The sequence below is a fragment of the Cricetulus griseus genome, assembly GCF_003668045.3.
Source record: "Cricetulus griseus strain 17A/GY chromosome 1 unlocalized genomic scaffold, alternate assembly CriGri-PICRH-1.0 chr1_1, whole genome shotgun sequence".
Taxonomy (NCBI): Eukaryota; Metazoa; Chordata; class Mammalia; order Rodentia; family Cricetidae; genus Cricetulus; species Cricetulus griseus.
Genome location: NW_023276807.1, coordinates 682,532 through 701,160, shown reverse-complemented (window position 1 = coordinate 701,160; position 18,629 = coordinate 682,532). Strand labels below are relative to the sequence as shown.

Below are 18,629 nucleotides of genomic sequence, written 5' to 3'. Positions count from 1 at the left end.
TTCCCTCTTCACCTGGATGATGGAGGGAAGCCTCAGTTGCCAGCCTCTTGCCAGATGCACCTGTGAGGATCTTCATAACCCATCTGCCGCAGCAGCTATGGGGAGGGCAGGAGGATTTCCCCGTTACAGATGAGAAAAATAGGACTCTTATTTGTGTTGGCTGAAATGGAAAGAGTGAAAACAACCACAAAATGACTCCCGGGACCCTAAATTCAAAGTGGGGAGTATATCCAGCCTGCTGCTCTAAGAGTGTCCAGGGCAGAAAGCAATAAGTTCTTCCTGAATGCCTGAAACTCAGGCCTGGAGACTCCTGCCTGGGCCTCCTATGCATGGTATCTACCATGTTCAGGAACCATTTTCATGAACATGTGTAGTAGTTTGAATGCAATCGGCCCCCATAATCTCACAAAGATCTCACTATTAGGAGGTGGGTACTTGTGGCTGTAGGTGTGGCCTTGTTGGAGGAAGTGTGTCACTGTGGGTGCAGGCTTTGAGGTCGCACATATGCTCAAGCTACTGCCCAGTGTCACAGTCCACTTCCTGTTGCCTTCTGATGAAAATGTAGTCAGCACCATGTCTACCCACAAGCCACCATGCTCCATGCCATGATGATAATGGACTGAACCTCTGAACTGTAAGCAAGCCACCAAAATTAAATGCTTTCTTTGTAAGAGTTGATGTGGTCAAGGGGCTGGAGAGATGGCTCAGCCGTTAAGAGCACTGGCTGCTCTTCCAGGGGTCCTGAGTTCAATTCCCACCAACTACATGGTGGCTCACAACCATCTATAACAGGATCTGATGCCCTCTTCTGGTATTAAAAAAAAAAAAAGGTGAACATGCAGATAGAGCACTCATATATGTAAAATAAATAAATCTTAAAAAAAAAAAAAGCCGGGCGTGGTGGCGCATGCCTTTAATCCCAGCACTCGGGAGGCAGAGGCAGGCAGATCTCTGTGAGTTCGAGGCCAGGCTGGTCTCCAGAGTGAGTGCCAGGAAGGCTCCAAAGCTACACAGAGAAACCCTGTCTCGAAAAAAAAAAAAAAAAAAAAAAAAAAAAAAGAGTTGATGTGGTCATGGTATGTTCACAGCACTAGAAACCCTAAGACAACATGTATGCATGAAAAAGCTATGTAACAAAATTTACCTTGTATGCAATCTTTAATAAGTAGGAAAGAACCATTTGCATTTATAAGTGAATATTTCTGCTTCGTTGTTTTACTTACATTTCTTTTAAAAAAAAAAACAAACAAAACAAAACAAAACCTATGTATATGGGCTGGAGGGATGACTCAGTGGGATCTTACCACTAAGCCTGATGACCCAAATTTTGATTCCCCAGGACCTAAATGGTGGAAAGAGAGAACTGATTCACCTAAGTTGTCCTCTGATGTGAACACACATGCAGCAGTACATAACACATGCCCCCCCAAAAAATGTTAAAATCTCCATGTATCATTAATAGAGGACCATATCACCTATCATAAACAGAAAATAAGAAACCTTAGAAAGACACATAACACTATGTTCAGTTCCAGTGCACAAGATCTCGAGCCCGGTTTATTCTCTTACAAAGAAAGAACACAGGTTGGTGAGATAGGTCAGTTGGTAAAATGCCAGTTGTGCAAGCTTGAGGACTCAAGTTCAATCCTCAGAACCCATGTTTTAGTTTGTTGTAAAAAAAAAAAAAATCCAGGTGGCAGTACACAGCTTTAATCCCAGTATTCAGGAGGCAGAGGCAGGTGGATCTCTGTGAGTTCGAGGCCAGCCCGGTCTAACAGAAAGAGTTCCAGGACAGCCAATCAGTCAGTGCTACACAGAGAAACCCTGTCTCGAAAAAACAAAACAAAACAAACAAAAAGCTGGTATGATGGTGTGCATTTATAATCCCAGCTCTGGGGAAGGGTGGGGCAGAGACAGGCAGATCCCAGGGACTAGCTTGCAGAATCATTAGTCCCTGGGGCCAATAAAAGACCCGCTCTGTCTCAGAGAAGTAGGAGGAGAACACAGAGTTTCAAGGAGGGGGCTGAAGAGCTAGAGTAGGAAGCTAAATGTTTCTCCTAGGGTAATTAGGATTCAGACCGGGAGTCACTGGGACACAACCAGATGCTGACTTTCTGTGCAGAGACATAGCTGTTAGAGAATCTAGTTCTCGTGTCCAAGTTCCAGCTTCTCCGTGCAACGAGTGGGAACTATGGGTGGCACCCTAGTGAGTCCATCACAGACATCTCACTTAGCCCGATACCACCTTATTCTGCATCAGAGCCACCTCAGGCACAGAGGAGATGAGATGGTCCGCAGAATTTGATGGGCACCAGCTAGATGTTGTGGCTCATGTCTGTCATCCTAGCATTTGGGAGGCTGAGGCGGGAGGATTTCTATGAATTCCAGGCCAGCCTGGGCTAGAATAGGATATTGTCTCAACAAACGAACAAACTAGTATGTGACAGGCACCCAAAGCTGTTCGCCTGCCTCTGCATCTTCAAGGACCCAGGAAGTGAGAGCCACTATTCCCATCTCACTTTCTTGGGCAAGCCACTCAGCTTCCAGATCGGAGTCTGTTTCCAGAGGTGTGTCCAAAGATGTTGGGGAAGGGTTTACACATGCAGTAAGATGTGGGTAATGGTGCATGGGCTGAGGAAGTGCAGGAGATCTAGGTTCTACTTAGGAGGGACCACACCACGTGTGATGAAGTCAGTGGCTCACATCTTCCACCCACTGGCTTTCCCCCCTCACTGAGCAATGACCCCTCCCACAGGGGAGATGTGGGACAGAGGGGATCAGGTGGAACCACTTCCGGCTTTCTGCTGCACACACAAATACCAGGATGGCACCAGGGACTGTTCCCAGTGCTGTTGAACCTCCTGTGTCAACACAATAGAACTTCATCCTCTTCCTGTGAATTAACACAGATACACTAAAAGACAAAATGACAATCAGTCATTGACAGGGGAGACCTACAGTCCCTGCCCACCACTGGCCTTGGATGTCCCTAGAACAGTGGTTCTCAACCTATCTGTCGAGCCCCCTTTGGAGGTTGGACAACCCTTTCTCAGGGGTCACATATCACATATCCTGAATCTCGGATATTTACATTACCATTCTTAACAGTAGCAAAATCACAGTTAAGAAGCAGCAACGAAAATAATTTTATGTCTGGGGATCACCACAACATGAAGAACTGTATTAAAGGGTCACACAGCATTAGGAAGGTTGAGAACCACTGCCCCGGAGGAAAAGAAGTACCCAAGAAAGAGAAGAAGGAGTTGCAAAAGTCTCTGCTAAGCTCCACTAATCCTGGCTGTACTGTCTAATAAGCTCCAGCTTTGCACATATACAAAGACAGCAGAGAGGAAAATGACCAAGAGGAAGCAAGAGCTATGCCTGCCTCCAAGGGAAAAGAACTTAAACTTCTAGTAATGAAAAGATTGCAGAATGTGGACAAGAGTAGAAACAGAAGCATCTGGAGCTGTGGGCCCCACTGTTTGACTCACAAGTCCTGTGACACAAGTGTCTCCTCCCACGCTGACACACAGGCCCTTACGACAAGTTAGAAGGTTGAGTTTGTTTAACTTGGTCCCTTTGGTCCTACAACTCTGTCCAGGCAAGCTATAAAATAGCTCTGAGGGCTTGTATTAGTTTTATTTTCTCATTGCTGCTAAGGAAGTGCTGATGTTGGCTTCTGGCTTGAGGAGTTGCAGTCCATCCTGGTGAGGAAGGGATGGCCACACGGGTGGGAGACAACTAGTTACACCACATCTGTAGTCAGGAAATAGAAAAGAATGCTGGTGTCCAGCTCACTTTCTCTTTCATATCCAGTGCCCAGCTTAGGGGATGGTGCTGCCTACTTTCGGGATGCATCTTCCCTCCTCAGTGGAGCCTTGCTCTCATCATTCCCACAGACATGCCCAGAGGTGTAGGTCTTCTAGGTGAGTCCAAATCCAGAAAAACTGACGATGAAGATGAGCCACCTGCTGGTCCAGTAAAGCCTTATACACTTTGCGGTTTGTAAGATGTCCTGCCATGATCGGAATTTTGATGTATGCACAACTAATAATCCAAGATCCTGGGGCTTCAGAGACCTTAGTGACTCATCCAGCATCCTCCAGTTCTAAACCATTCCTGATTCTCACATTTCCTGAATCAAAGTGGCTGACCATTGACCAATAGGACAGGGTGTAAGGAGTGGCAAAAACAAACAAGGAGTGGGGACATTTCCCACCTCCTCACAACAGCCCAGAGGCACTGAGCACCAAACTGGCATCAACTGGCCTGGCATGTTGGGGGCTCCTGACCTCCTGCTCTGTCTCTGGGAACTGAATACATAGAAGGCAAGGCCCAGATGTCCTTTTTCAGAAAGGGGACTTGGAAGAAGCAAGGCCAGACTTCTGCATTTTTAGTGCACGGGACATTATTAGAAAATGCAGGTTTGCTTTCTGTTTCAAAGAGTGTTTGCTGAGTGGTAATGGTTCATTTCCCTCTCTGAGTCTCAGCAAAGACTCAGAAAAACGAGAAACACTGAGCCTCACCTCTGCAGCTAATGAGCTCCAGAGAGCGGGTAGGAGGTGTGACCCCCTCACTGCAGGAGGTGGCCCTACCACTCCACCCCAGTTCCAGCAATGCCTGCCAGGAGTGAGATCTCAGCTCCACATCTAGACTTGCCCCTCAGTCTTCACCCTTCCTCACCCCCCCTCCCTCAAGCCTCAGGTGAGAGGGGAACAGGTGGAAGGGTGCCATGGAGAAGAAAAGCCACGGACTATGGCACATGGAGAGACAGAACTTGGCACTTGAAATGCAGAGGCCACCCCAAGTCTGTGACTGTGTCTGCAGAAGTCTGACTGAGCCCTCAATGCATGGGCTCCTTCAAGGACTTTCCAGGAGAGCCCTCAGCCAGAACAAGAGCAGATGAAGTCTTCACTCCTTCCTGGGCCAGGGGCAAACTCCTGACAGCCCCTCATTCATCTTCCGGAGCACGGTGGTTCTCCTAGAGGCAGCATTAGTGACACCTGGGAACTTGTCTTCCCACCTGCACTGTGAGATGGGGCCCTGAGGGTGGATTAAGCCCTCTGTATTCTAGAAAGTGCTTTCTGAGGTTTCTGCTGAGACCTGCTGCTGCTGTAGGAATGGCCACAGAGCGGAGGCCAGCAGCCTGGGCTTCATCCTTGGCTGCCTCTGCTGTGTGCAACTGCGTGCCTGTGCCTCCACTTTGGCTTCTCTGAAGTGTCCACGCCAATGCTTGTTCTGGATGTGACTCAATGACTGATAGTTGCTTTGTTTCTCAGACATCAGAGCAGACAGGTGACTTCAAACAGGCCACGGGAAGATGCCACTGGGGCATCTATCAGGCACTTCCAGGTTCATAGCTTCTGCCTCTGCCAGAGCTGCTTCCTGCATTGTGTGGGAGGTGATTGGCTCTTAGTGTTTGGCCAGAACAGAAACTTTGGGTGAAGCCTTGCTTCACCCTCTGGTTTCCCTATAGGGTGTCCTCCTGAAAGGCCAGGATAAAGAAGACCCCCCTCAGCAGACAAAATAAGGCCTAGGATATAGGGTGGCTAGCTGGTTCAGCAACTCTGTTCCAGAAAAGGCTAGCCATAAAAAGTTAGATTATAATCTTACAAACAATTTTAAGGAATAGGGAGTCTCCCCTTGTGATTTCCCTCGGGACCCTTCATTGGTATTTTGGGTTGGGGTTTCTTCCCTCACTGGTATTTTTGGTATTTTTGGTATTTTTGGTATTTTTGGTATTTTGGGTTGTGGTTTCTTCCTTTAAAAATCTCTATTCCCAGCCATTCAGGGTTGAAACTCCTCTACCCCTGCGTGGGATATGAGTCTCAGCCCCAGCGTGCTGGCTCCTGTCAATAAACCTTGTTCGATTGCAGCAAGGACAGTCTCTCATGAGTTCTTGGGGGGTCGCGTCATCCCGAGACTTGAGTGAGGATCTTCCCTTTGTGGGGGGCTTACATTTGGGGGCTCGTCCCGGGATTTTCGACCACCCTCGTCTCCGAAGACCCACTTGGAGGTGAGACATATTGTCTGTCTTGTATGTCTGTGTCTTTGTGTGGTTTTGTCTGAAATCTGGTTCTGAGCTTTGCAGTCGCTTGTGTCTCGGGAAGAGACAAAAGCTCTGGTCTCAGGAGGAGACAGAGTGTGATTAGCAGACGTGCTAGGAAGGTCACCGACTGCCACCCTGGAAGACGTTCCAGGAAGTCTGTGGGAACCTTAGGGATGCTTGGGTGATTCCCGTCTGGGAGCTGGTGAGGGTACGGTAATTCCTGGATTGGGGAAATTATCCGTCCTCCCGGCCGTCTGTATTTCTGGGAGACTTGAGTGAGGATCTTCCCTTTCAGGGGGGGCCTTACACTCTTATCTCTGAGAGCAGAGATCAGACTCGCTCTCCCATGACCTCATCTGACAGCCAAGGCTCTAGACCTGAGTCACCATCTGTCTCCATTGTTCCTCCTTATGGAACCAGTGCTGAGAAGGACAAGTGACCCTCTAGCCTGGGTGACCAGCTATGTGCAGATGAACTCCATCTTTATGAGAAGTCATGGAGACAGGCACATGAGGAACCAGAGTTACAGAGACTTGTCCAAGGTCATTGGCCAACTGGAGAGAGTCAGGCTCAAAGTTGTTCTGGAGCAGAAGCCCATCTACACAAGTTACAGGGGCTTGGTGCCCAGGAGCACTGGCACCATGCTCCACCATTGACTCTTTCATGATCTGGTGAAAGCTGATTCCTATTCGCAAGAGAGGCAAATGCACTGCTGCCCATCACCACAGGGGTTCCATGGTTTCCTCATCCTAGGAACCCCAGATTCAGACCTGGATATGGGTCTTAGAATGGTGACTACCATAAAAACTTCCTCATCCCACCCAGGACCCCAGATCAAGATTTGAATATGAGTTTTAGAATGAGGGAGGAAGGAAATGTGACAGCCGGGGCACTAGAATGTTCTGCCCCCCCAGTGACATACTTCCTCCAGCAAGGATGTACCGCCTTAAACATTCCCAAACAGTGGCACCAAATGGGGACCAAGTACTTAGCTATCTAAACCTATTGGGGACATTGTCACTCAAACCACTATATTCCACTGTGCCTCCCAGAGCTCAGAGCCACACCATCAGGTAATCCTCACTGTTCAGCAGGGTGCTCCTACCTCAGCCATGAGCTTTAACTGAAGACCTTTTCTGACATCTGTCACTACATCAGTATCAATCAGGGATTCTCTACTATTCAGGCCTTCTAGAACACAGATCCAACTTTCTTCTTCTTCTTCTTCTTCTTCTTCTTCTTCTTCTTCTTCTTCTTCTTCTTCTTCTTCTTCTTCTTCCTCCCTCCTCCTCCTCCTTTCTTCTTCTTTCTTTTCTTTTTCTTTTTTTGTCTTTCTTCTTTCTTTTCATCTTTCTTCTCTTCCTTCTTCCTCCTTCCTCTCTCCTTCCTTCCTTCCTTCCTTCCTTCCTCCTCCTTCTCTCCTTCCTTCCTTCCTTCTTCCTTCTTCCTTCCTTCCTTCCTTCCTTCCTTCCTTCCTACCTTCCTTCCTCTCTCCCTTCTCCCACCCTTCTCCTCCTCCTCCTCCCCTGAACCACCCCCAGAATCTCTTTTAAAGGTGTGTTTGCAGCAATATAGGATTTTTCCACCATTCCCACAAAATGCTTAGCCCATACCCCTAGCCCAGTTCTTGTGACTATGTGTATGTGCGTGTGCTTGTGAGGGGTGGGGTTGCTGTGAGCATGTGTGCATGTGGGCCAGCGGGAAACCTCGAGAACTGTTGCTCAGATACCAGCCACTTTCATCATTGAGAGACAGAGCCCTCACTGGCCTGGAACTTGCCACATAAGTTAGACTGCTTGGCCTGTGGGCCCTAGGGACCTGCCTGTTTCTGCCTCCTTGGTGCTAGGATTACAAATGTTCTGGGAAGGCCTAGGTTATCGAACTCAGGTCTTTGTGCTTATCTCCCTGCAACCCAGAGCCCTGCAGCACCACATTTCTGATGCTGATTTCGGCATGGACTTAGTGGCTCCTGAACAATAGAAAGATTTGTCTTACAGTTCTGGAGGCCAGGAAGTCCAACGCCGAGGTTGTGGGGGTTTCATCCTAGTGTCTGCTCCCCACTTCACTGTTGACATTCTTCATCCATGGTTCTCACTGGAAGGGATGGGAGCGCTCTTGGACCTCTTTCATACAGCCGCTGATCCCATTCATGAGAACGCTACAATCATTATGAGAGCACCTTTGAGATCCCCAACCTCCTAATACCACTGAATGGGGGAGTTAGTGTTCCATCTATGAGTAGGGGCTACATTCAGTCTAGTGCACCGGGTGCTAGTCTGCTGTGTCCAGTGCATGGATGGCCATCATCTTGCCTTGCCCATGCAAGAGGCTGTTCCACAGTCACACTGACAAACTGGGAAACAGGAGGTGGACCCTGAACTGGCCAGCAAGAGGTAAGATGCAAATCCACACCACTGGGCAGGACAAGGGTCCAAGCTCTTGTCCCAAGGATGGGTACCTTTTTTTTTTTTAATTTGTTTGTTTGTTTTAAGGGTATCTGTGCTTGTGTTGGGGACAGCCATTTCCTAGCTTAGGCTTAGAAATGCACATGAGGCGGCTTGTCTGCCGGTCAGAATGAGCAGCAGCTCGGCTCCCATGTCTTCCTTTTCCATCCCCAGTGCTTCTAACTCCAGGCTGGGTGTGTCTGGGAGGCAGACCCAGGGGTGTAGGCATAGACAGCTGCCAGCACTGGGCAGGGTATGGGCACCCAGAGGGAAGTCATTGGACATTGCAACAAGCTGGCTAAGCAGAAAAAAAGTGGAAGAAAACCAAGTTTGCTGAGGGCTAAGAGAATGTCATCTTTGCCACCATCATCTGGAGTCAAGCTCAGAGCAGCCTAATTTGTGGTCACTGTCTGAGGCAAAGTCTATTTTTCTACCTATCATGTGACCAAGGCTGGGGTGGGAGAAGGGAGCTGTGTACCTATGGACGGTGCCTGTAACATATGCTACAATGTCCAGTGTGTGGGGGTGGGAAGTGGGCATGGCATACTGTCACTGTCTTGGAATCAAGATACAGAAAGGCTGACTTGCACTCTGAGAGTGAGAGTGAGACTTTTTGACACCCACACTGTGTCCCATGTCCCACTGGCCATGCTGGAGTGACAGTCCTGGCAGTGGCTGGTATAGGGGAAGAGGGGCACATGAGAGAAAGTGGGTCAGGGCCTTAGCCACCCGAGATCCTTTGCCCAGCAAGAGGAGGAGGATGTGCAATGGGCTCGGACAGGATTGAAGCGGGCCCTGGTCAGCAGGCGTCTAACCAGCTCACCTCTCAGGCCAGGGTTCTGAGCAATATATCCAGATGGCAGAAAATGGAAAAGAACAATGGGCATAAAGAACCAAGGGGAAAAGGCAGGCATGGTGCTTAACTGTTACTTAAGGGACGGCAGTTAAGCCTACCGCTTGAGAGACTGGGGCAGAAGGATCTTGAGTTTGAAGCCAAGCTGGGCTTCATAGTCCACCCTCTCTCAATAACACAAAACCAGAGCCCTGGAGAAAGTTCAAGATGAACCAGGACAGCAAGAAAGGAGGGTGAGCAAGAACTTGTGAGTCTGGGGAGAACTAGGTTTGATTTCCACCGACCCTGGGAAGGCTGTTTAATTTCTCCAGGTCTTGCTGAATTCGTCTACTCAAGGCAGGGAGTTAGCATAGAGTAATCCCCCTCTACAGCAACATGTTTACACTCCTGAATGTCTGAGGTGCTTCTACAAGGTCACTGTGGTTAGAAGACTCAAGACTGGGAGCAGGCTTGTGCTCTCAGTCTTTGCTGCTCGCGACCTACAGTCCTGTGTCTGCCCCTGCCCGGAAATGCACCTTTCTTTCCTCCTCCCCTCTCTGAGAGGGATGGCTCCTTGGAAATATGTCCACTCAGGTGAGTCAAAAGGAGATAACCCTGCCAGCCACTTCTCTATACCTAGGGTGGGCATGATGCATCCCTCCGTCTGGACGCTGTCAAATCACAGTTGCTACCACCTTCCCGTCCACTCAGAGGCTACCCTTTCAGCAGAGCATGTGAGAGCAGTCCACCTCCCCCCCCCCAACACACACACACACTGCTGTTTCTCTTTAAACAGACACATGGCCCACTTCTAGCACACCGGAGGCTGGGATGAGTCAGCACTAGCCCCACGTCCCGGACCATCCCCAGCGTTACAGGGGAAGGGAGTGTGCATGTATATAGAGGCAGGTTTCTTTTTCCCTTTGCTTTTTACTAGGTTCAAGCTTAGAAACCCCCTCAAGGGTGTCTTCTCCCATCCTTCGGCTGGAGCGGGAGTGTGAAGCTGATGATGGCAGGGGGCATAAGCTGATGCCACTGGGGGGGATTATGCTGCTTCCCACTTAATCAGCATCTGCAGGATCCCCCAGCCCATGCTCCCCCATCGGCTCCTGGCACAGAGGGTAGCCATGTCTTGGGGATGAGCTCTCCTCTGTCGTCAGGAACCTTGAGAAAGGACACTTGGGCTGCTGAAGTTACCTGATCCCCAAGCCAGCCGGCCCTTCTTCCAGAGAAACAGCCTCTCAGGAGCCCTTGGCACCTGTCGAACCAGTACTCAGCACCCATGTCGCTTCGTGCAGCATATCAAATGTGAGGGGGCATGGTCTCCTGGGTTGGGTGACAGAGTCTGGAGGTCCTCTTCTGAAGCTGCCCCAACTGCAACCATCAGGAACTGAACCAGAACAAAGCAACCCTAAATTCTGCTGAGCAAGGGTCAGCACTGTGCTGACTCTGGAAAACTGTGACAGCAAAGGAGCCAGCAGGCCCTGCTGAGCAACACCTTAGGCAGGAGACAGCAACATCTTCCTGTCCACTCTTCAGCTCACATGTGTCTGCCTTCGCTGGTAGTTGTGTGATCTTTAGGGATGCATGAAGGGTGGGTGGGTGGGTGGAGGAGGGCATCTCTGCCTCCCTTCTGGGGTCACAGCTGTCTGGATCTGCCCCTGCTTACCCCAAGCAAGGTCACATGCCTACTATCTAGAAGGGCTTCCTGCTAGCCTCTTCAGGCTAAGCATGGAAGGGCCTCACTCTTACTGGTTCTTCAACAGTGTGATGGTTAATCTCCATTGTCTAGGAGACTGGATGTAGAATTACCATGGAAACACACGTGTCTGCTAGGATGTTTCCAGAGGAGAGCAACTAAGGAGGGATGACCCACCCTTAATGTGGGCAGCACAGCTCCATCCCACCGACTGAGGTCTGGACTGTACACACAATGCGATCAGACACTTCTACATCCACTGTTGTGCCTTCCTTGCTCTGATGACAGGGGACTGTGTCCCTCTTAAACTTTGAGCCAGTAGAACCCTTTCCTTCCCTAAGCTGCTTTAGTCAAGTATTTTGTTATGGCAATGGGGGAAAATAGTGTGCCCCAAGCCCTTGGGTTTCTTGTACCTGTCTCTACATCCCTCCAAATCACCTGATCTTAGCACACTGCTTCCTGCCAAGACAACTGACAGACATTAACAAAGCTCACATAGAGAACCCCAAGATTTATTATGCCCTTGAACCAAGTGCCCCAACAGGCTGTAAACATGACTGCTAAAAAAGACTTCCTGGACCCTAAATAGGCTGCAGGGCACTGGGCCAGTCCCTGATACAGACTTCAGGAGAAGGAAGTGTTAGGAAGCCTGCCTGGTGGGCCTTTCCAGATGGTTGGTCTACTCTCAACCCACAGAACCAGGGAATCAGCATATACTTGGGCCCTAAGTCAGAGTACTGGCCATTGCAAAGGGGACCTCTAGGGGACACTGAAGATCCTCTCCTACCTTGCTGTCAGTTGGAAAGAGAGGCTGGGTTCTGACCTGTGACAACGCAGGTCAGACATAGGCTGCTTATTAGCCACAAAGATAACACACCCCCTCTTTACAATTGTACTTTTTTTTTTTTGAGACAGTGTCTCATGTAGCCCAGGTTGGCCTCAAACTCCCTATGTAGCTGAGGATGACCTTGAACTTCTGATCCTCCTGTTTCCACCTCTCAAGTGCTAGGATTACAGGCTTTCACTAACATGTCCGGTTTATGCAGTGCTGGGGATGGGATTCGGGGCATCATGAATGCTAAACAAGCACTATACCCTAGCTACAACAACTGTGTCCTTCAAATGGCTCGCTGGAGTATTCTCTTGAAGTGTTCAAATGTCTCGGGTTTTTTGTCTTAGCTTATTTTTTGAGATAGGGTTTCACTATGTAGCCAGACTGGCCTTGAACTCACAACAGTGTTCCAGCTCAGCCTCATGAATGCTGTGATTATAGGTATGAACCACCATGCTGGGCTGTGTCTAGAATGTCATCCTGTGGTGCAAGGATGTGGCTCAAAAGCACCCTTAGAGAAGAACAGCCTAAGTGGGCTCTGCTCTGCACCAAAGGGAACACTGGCCCCGTGCTTAACACCATCTGAGACCTCGGCTCACCCTGTGCCTCTCCCAATGGCCCAAGTCTCACACCGTACCTATGTCCTCGATGCTCCTCCTAGATAAGGTGTACAAGCAGGGCTGCACAGGCTGAACCCAGCATCAGGCCCACAGACATGTAGAAAGACATCACTACGCCCGTGGCCTCAGCCAGCTCCCGGGGCACGATCTTGGGCCCGTAGATGAGCACCAGTGTGCTCAGGTAGCCATTACTGAGCCCCAGCAGGCAGGTGAAGAGCACAGGGTAGATGTCGGACTGGAACAGCACCACGGTCAGGTGTGATCGAGGCTGGTAATTACAGAGCAGGAAGAGAGGCACGAGGCAGACACGCAGCAGTGCCAGTGCAGGGAGCACCTTGCTCCTAGGACCCGGCACCTGGATCCAGGCTGTGACCTGTCGGCCACAGAGGTCAGCAAAGTTGAAAAGGAGGAAGACAGTGAGGGGCACGAAGAACTTGGCAGTCCATGGAGAGCCAGTGCCCTTGTGCATGGACTGGATGTTGGTGGAGATGGCAGGGAAGATGAGGGCAGTGATAAAGTAGATGAAAACAGTACAGAACCCAAGGCCGGCTGTCTTCTTCAGGATAGGTCCGAGGGGTGGTGTGTGTACCACTCTGGACCCAGGGGCCACTGAGGAGGTGCTGGGAGTGTCCTGTGATGGGTGCTCTTCACCAGAAAACACGTGGACTGGGACAACTGGCCTCATGTAATACCTGCAGAGGGACAGTGACATGGTCAGTGGGTCACTATGGAACTGAACCATTCAGAAACTCCAGGGACACTGAAGGGGAGACCTCAGGGTCCACATAATCACTGTGGGTTCTCAGAGACCCAGCAGGCAAAGCCCAAGTCGTGGGAGCCTCTTGGCCAGGATCCCACAACATGATGTAGGAGGGACAAGTTGTTAGAGATGGCCTGTGTTATCCCTGTCCAGCCTGCCATACTGGATCCCAGTCTCTGGATCAGAGGTGGTGACCATACCATGAGCAATGACAGGAAACCAGCCAAGATCACTACACGGTAACTAGAGGACCTGGCCTGGCTTTGTTTTATGTTGGAAAGGGGAAGTTTAGGTAAACAACAGCACAATGACAACAAAACAACAAAAGAAATATAAAATGTAAGCAGAATGTGATGACTCAGGCCTGAAATCCTGGCACTTGGGAGGCTGAGGCAGAGGGATTGCAGTGAGTCTGGGACCAATTTGAGCAACATAGTGAGACCCTGTCTCCAAACCAAAACCAAAAACTAAAACAGTGTGGTGAAGGGGGTAACAGGGTTGTAGGAGTGTGGTTCAGTTAGTAGGATGATTGCTTAGCACCCATCAGGCCCTGGGTTTAATCCACAGCAACGTATAAATCAGACGTGGTAGCTCATATGTAATCCTGGCACTTTCTTGCCCAATCCCACCTCCACTGTGCAATCTTCCCAAACCCCAAGCTTGCAGGCCCTACTGGTTCAGAGGTGTGATCAGAGCCAGTGTCTCCCACCCAAGACCACAACTGGGGACCTGGAACAAAATTCCTACATGCTATGGCCCTATTAAAACTCACAGTCCTGGGGAATAGGCAACCAGTAAGTACAGATGACCAGATGCAGAGGGCAGGGCAGGGTTACCTCACCTGGCATACTCCAGCCGGGACAGCAGTAGGTAGAACCCCACACAGAGACCAAGGAAGACTGCTGCAGTGAGAAAGAAGGCGAGGGCGCTGTCCCTAACGTCACTGGATGCTGCCAGGTCCACCAGTGAGGCCACAGCGCTGACTGTCCCTCCCATGGCTCCTCCTGTATAGAGCAAGACATACCATGAGGACATCGCAATAGACTCAGGAAGGCCCATGACCTCAGAAGCCCCACACTCCCACATAGGCATACACCGAAAACATCGTGGTGCTTACAGCATGTGAAGCTGGACCGGGAGGTTGGGGGTGGAGGAGAGCGTCCCTGCAGCCTGAATTCCAGAGCTTTGGACAGTGAGCAAATGTTTCTGTCCATCTTACTGCCACTCCCACACCGCAGGAACTGCCCTAGGTTCCAATAGACAGTGCTTCCAACTTCCTCCAGATATATTCTACCAGCCCAGGTGGGGCTGGAAGCCAGGACTTGAGGCCAGGCAAACTAGCAGAGTGATCAAGGAGATCACCATCAGAACTCAATCCCTGTCTGACCACTTTGGGCCCTGTGCTCCCTGACAAGCCTCTTGACCTTTCTGGGCCTCAGCTTGCTTATCTGTAAGTAGGGGTGTTATTAGAGCCCATCCTTTAGGGCTGCTATAAGAATTAAAAGGATTATTACATGTTAAACAGAGTCTGATTCAGGAACCAAATGCCATATGAATCTTCAGATTCCCAACTAACTGTTTGGCTATTCCCATCTTTCCCACATCAAAGCAGCAGCAATAGGGTAAACCCTTTGCCAGGGGGGGCGCCCACTTCTGAGAAGCTGTAATCCCCACCTGGGTGCTCTGGAAGAAGCAGGGTTAGCTCAGAGAGCCGCTCGGTGGCCGCCGGAGGAAGAGATCTTAACAGCCCCACTGACTGATCCCCTCTCCTTTCCAACTTGAATCTACAATATTATCGGCAGCCACAAACCGGGCCTCCGGGAGCTCATCCTTCATGACTCCCACTATCTCATCAGTTATGGAAATACATGCAAATTAGGGCTTTGAAAAAAAAAAAAGAAACACCACCAGCTCAAAACAAATGAATTGTTCCTCAGATGCCAACATGCACAGAATTCACAGATGGGCTCCTCTGGACAAAAAGCAAAGGGGGTTGGGACTGATGGGAGACTGAGACACCTCAGCTGGTCCAGGGTGCTGGCCTGGTGCTGGTGAGGGCCCCATACATCACCATTCTCCAGTGATGACATCTAAGTCGTAATTTCTCCTACTCTTTTATTCTTTAAGACAGAGTCTCACTATGTAGCCCAGCCTGATCTGATGCATTCCTCCTGCCATAGTCTATGACGTACTGAGGTTATAGGTGTGTGTCACCATACCTGGCATTCCCCCCCTTTTCCAAAAATAGACTAAAAAAAAAAATTTCCGGGACAGACTCTTCTCTGGAGCTCTACAGGTGGACAAGCGGGGCCACTTGCCCTTGCTGGTACCCAGCAGGGCTGAAGCTGTATTGAAAAGCTCCAATAGGATGGAAGGAGATGAGGGGATACAAGCCTCTTTTTGAGGCCAGTGGTGACAGAGGGATTAGCGTTTTGATGGCCATTCTGCTCAGCCCAGACCTGCCTTTCTTGAAGCAATGCCAGGAGCATGTTGACTGTACTCAGAAAACTCAATGACAAGTTCATTTTTATTTTATTTCAGGCCCAAGGGTTTCCTGGGATAGAAGCGAAGCCTAATCCTATATCAAAAATGGCAAACAGACGGAGCTCATATCTAGACTCTGATCCACAGAGAGTAATTGCCTCAAGTGCTGGCTTGAGAGGGAATTAGAGGCTCAGGAGGAAAGATAGGGATCTATTAGTGATGTCTGGCACTGGTATAGAGCAGGGAGGGGGTATGCGCTTGTCAAGGTACTTTTCATCCCTGCCACATCCTACCTGGCATACTAACTAATAGACACAGTCCTGCGCATTGTGTAATTCTTCTCAGGTAGACAAGTGTTTAAAGCAGTCTTGTGATCACCAGGGATACATGGGGACAGAGAGAAGAGCAGCCTCCAGGCTTGCTGTAGGGGACAGTGGTCTTCACATAAAGCAGATGCTAACTGACCCAGCTCTGTTTACCTTGTGGGGCCATCTAGGTGAGAGATAAAACAGCGAAAGTCCCCGGTAACAGGCTTAGCATCCACTTGCAGACTTCAGCTAGAGAGATGCCCCAAGTCAGGGCCCGAGCAAGCCATAGCATGGCATGGTCTCGGGAACCAGGAGTTTAGTCACTGGGCTACTGGCTCTGATAGGACACAGTCTGGTTCATCCTTCCGCCCCTGGCAGAGGGCAGAGCCTCCATAAAACTAGAAAGGAAAGAAAAGACAGAAAGGGGGGAGGAAGGGATAGTTGGGGGAGGGAAAGGAACAACTAAAGGAAAGGAAAAGGGACAGGAAGGAGGGAAGGTGGGAGGGAGGAAATAAGAGAAGACTGGTTTCAGGATTGATGCTTTGAAGGTACAGGGGCTTCCATCATGGTTGTGTTCCTATCTCCCATCTACCCGCTCTTCGGCTGGTGAAACTTCTGCACCTTCCAGGGAGCCACAGAGACCCATCTGGAGTCTAGGTGGGCCAAGGGCTGTGGAAGTTGGTCCCCTTATGACTTTCATGGCTACATCAAAACAAAGTGCGGCCCAGGTTTTCTCTGATGTTCACACTGTGTGCATCCTGGACCTATGCCACAAGATAGCCCAGGAAACATAGTGAGGGCCACAAGGAATTACAGCCCTAGGCCGTATAAAGTTATCCCATGGATACTGCGCAGAGCAGTGGAGAGCCAATTGTCTTCTCAATCCACTGTCCAAGCTGCAGACTGAGCAGAATGAACAAGTCTCAGCTATCAAGTCTGGGACAGTGTGCTTGGTGTCACTAAGAAAACAGAGTGGGCCCAGGACACTTTTCCTTTTCTGGAAAGACCAACTGTGGTTCCCTCTCATGGTGGGACCTCACCTGATATCAGCGCCTGGGCATTCCTCATGGGGAAGGAGCCAGTCAGGCCATACACACTGCTATTGAAGATGGTGGAGGAGCCGCTGACGATGGCCATGCATGCGATGGTGACACTGAAGAAGCCTCGGGTCCAGGAGGAAGTGTCCACCTTCACCAGCACAATCATAACCACAAAGATGGCCAGCGAGACGGACAGTGAGGCCAGAACACGGACATGCACCTGGACCCTGGGGAGAGGACCAGAAGCGATGGGAGGTGGTTAGACTCTCCTCAGGCCTCTACATGGATTAGGTGGTGAGCCACAAGAGAGAGTGGGTGAGCTCAACACTGTGACGCTTGGCCTTGGACTCTGCCTTCCTGCTTGCTAGCCCTTTGACATCCAAGAAGAGACTTGGGGGCCTGGCTTCCATTTCTATCTACCCATGGAGGAAGGGGGAGGCTCCAGACAGCTTTATGCAGCTCAGTGCAAGGTCAGTAGACACTGCTGCTTGTCACCAACCTGTGAGGCTCAAAGCCAAGACACCAGGCAAGACCCCACTTCTCCTCCTTCATTGCTGCCCTCCTTTAGACCCATCTAGTGTTTAAACAGCACAGCCCACCCAGCTTCCTTCTCCAAATTTGGCAGTGGACAAGGGAAGAGGATCACCATCATTGATGTCACAGAACTTGGTTTGTGACCAATTTTCTTCTCCACACTCTACCTCACTCACGTCCCACCCCAGCTCTGTGAGAGTCTAATGCTCTCCACCTCACTCACCTAGCACCCCGGCTCTGAGACAGACATACCCAATCCCCTCCCTGTTCACAGGTAAGGAAGCTGAGCTCAGAAAGGTCACCCAGTCGTAGCCCAGCTCTCATAATGGTTCTCCTAGATGCTCTGAGCTGGGACGGCAGCTGCTGGGACCACAACCTCTCAGTCCAGAGCCAGGACCCCATGCATTCCATAAAGGCACTACCCTGCACCCAAGCCAAGCACTCCAGCTACCTCCACAGCCCATCGACCAGGGAGGAGGGCAGGGATGGGGAGCATCAGAGATGGCTGTGCACGTCTCCACCGTAACAGAGAGAACACCATCTCAAGACCATTCAAACCCATCAATTAGAATAAGCTCTGATTAGATGTTCAGTTACGTTCCCCAGAGAGAAAGTGGGGCCTGAGAAAAAAGCCAGATTACATATGAAGATGTTTTCTGGATTAAAACAATAAAGTCTAATTTATAAGGTAGGAAAAGACAGATCTGTGTACACAGCTAGGTGTGAAGTGATTTGCATGGAGACAAGAAAGTGTTATTACAAGGAGCTCCTGCCCCTGGCTGATGCCACTCCTGGATCTTGAGAGGGGTTCAGGGCTGGAGGGAGAATGGGGTTGCCCCCCAGCTTTGTAAGGGGAAGGACACAGAGAGAGTCCCTGGAAGCTGGGATGGGATCTTACATGAGCTTAGCCCCAGCCCAGGCTCTTCTGTGACCCTGAGTCTTGATGATTGTCTTACACACAGACCCTGGATGATGACCGTACTGGAGCACACATGCACACGACAGAGTAGCAGGATTCAGTGCATCC

At 50.1% G+C, this 18,629-nt stretch overlaps 1 protein-coding gene across 4 annotated transcripts in view; it reads right to left on the bottom strand.

Moving 5' to 3' along the window:
* Positions 1-1,859: 1,859 nt before the first annotated feature.
* Slc29a3 (solute carrier family 29 member 3) overlaps positions 1,860-18,629 on the bottom strand; it is a 42,096-nt gene continuing 25,326 nt past the window's right edge. The window contains exons 4-8 of one of the 4 annotated variants that reach the window (XR_004772354.1): positions 17,069-17,295; positions 14,078-14,240; positions 12,494-13,168; positions 8,045-8,207; positions 1,860-2,914 (exon numbers count right to left, since the gene is read on the bottom strand). Coding sequence is in view for 3 of the 4 variants with exons in the window: in XM_035452626.1 (XP_035308517.1) it covers positions 12,514-13,168; positions 14,078-14,240; positions 17,069-17,295 (1,045 nt within the window). In the remaining variant the exon portion in view is untranslated. Of the gene's footprint in view, positions 2,915-8,044; positions 8,208-8,508; positions 10,716-11,515; positions 13,169-14,077; positions 14,241-17,068; positions 17,296-18,629 lie in introns of those variants that run through there. The other 3 variants (XM_035452626.1, XM_035452627.1, XM_027388302.2) reach the window with 3 other exon arrangements.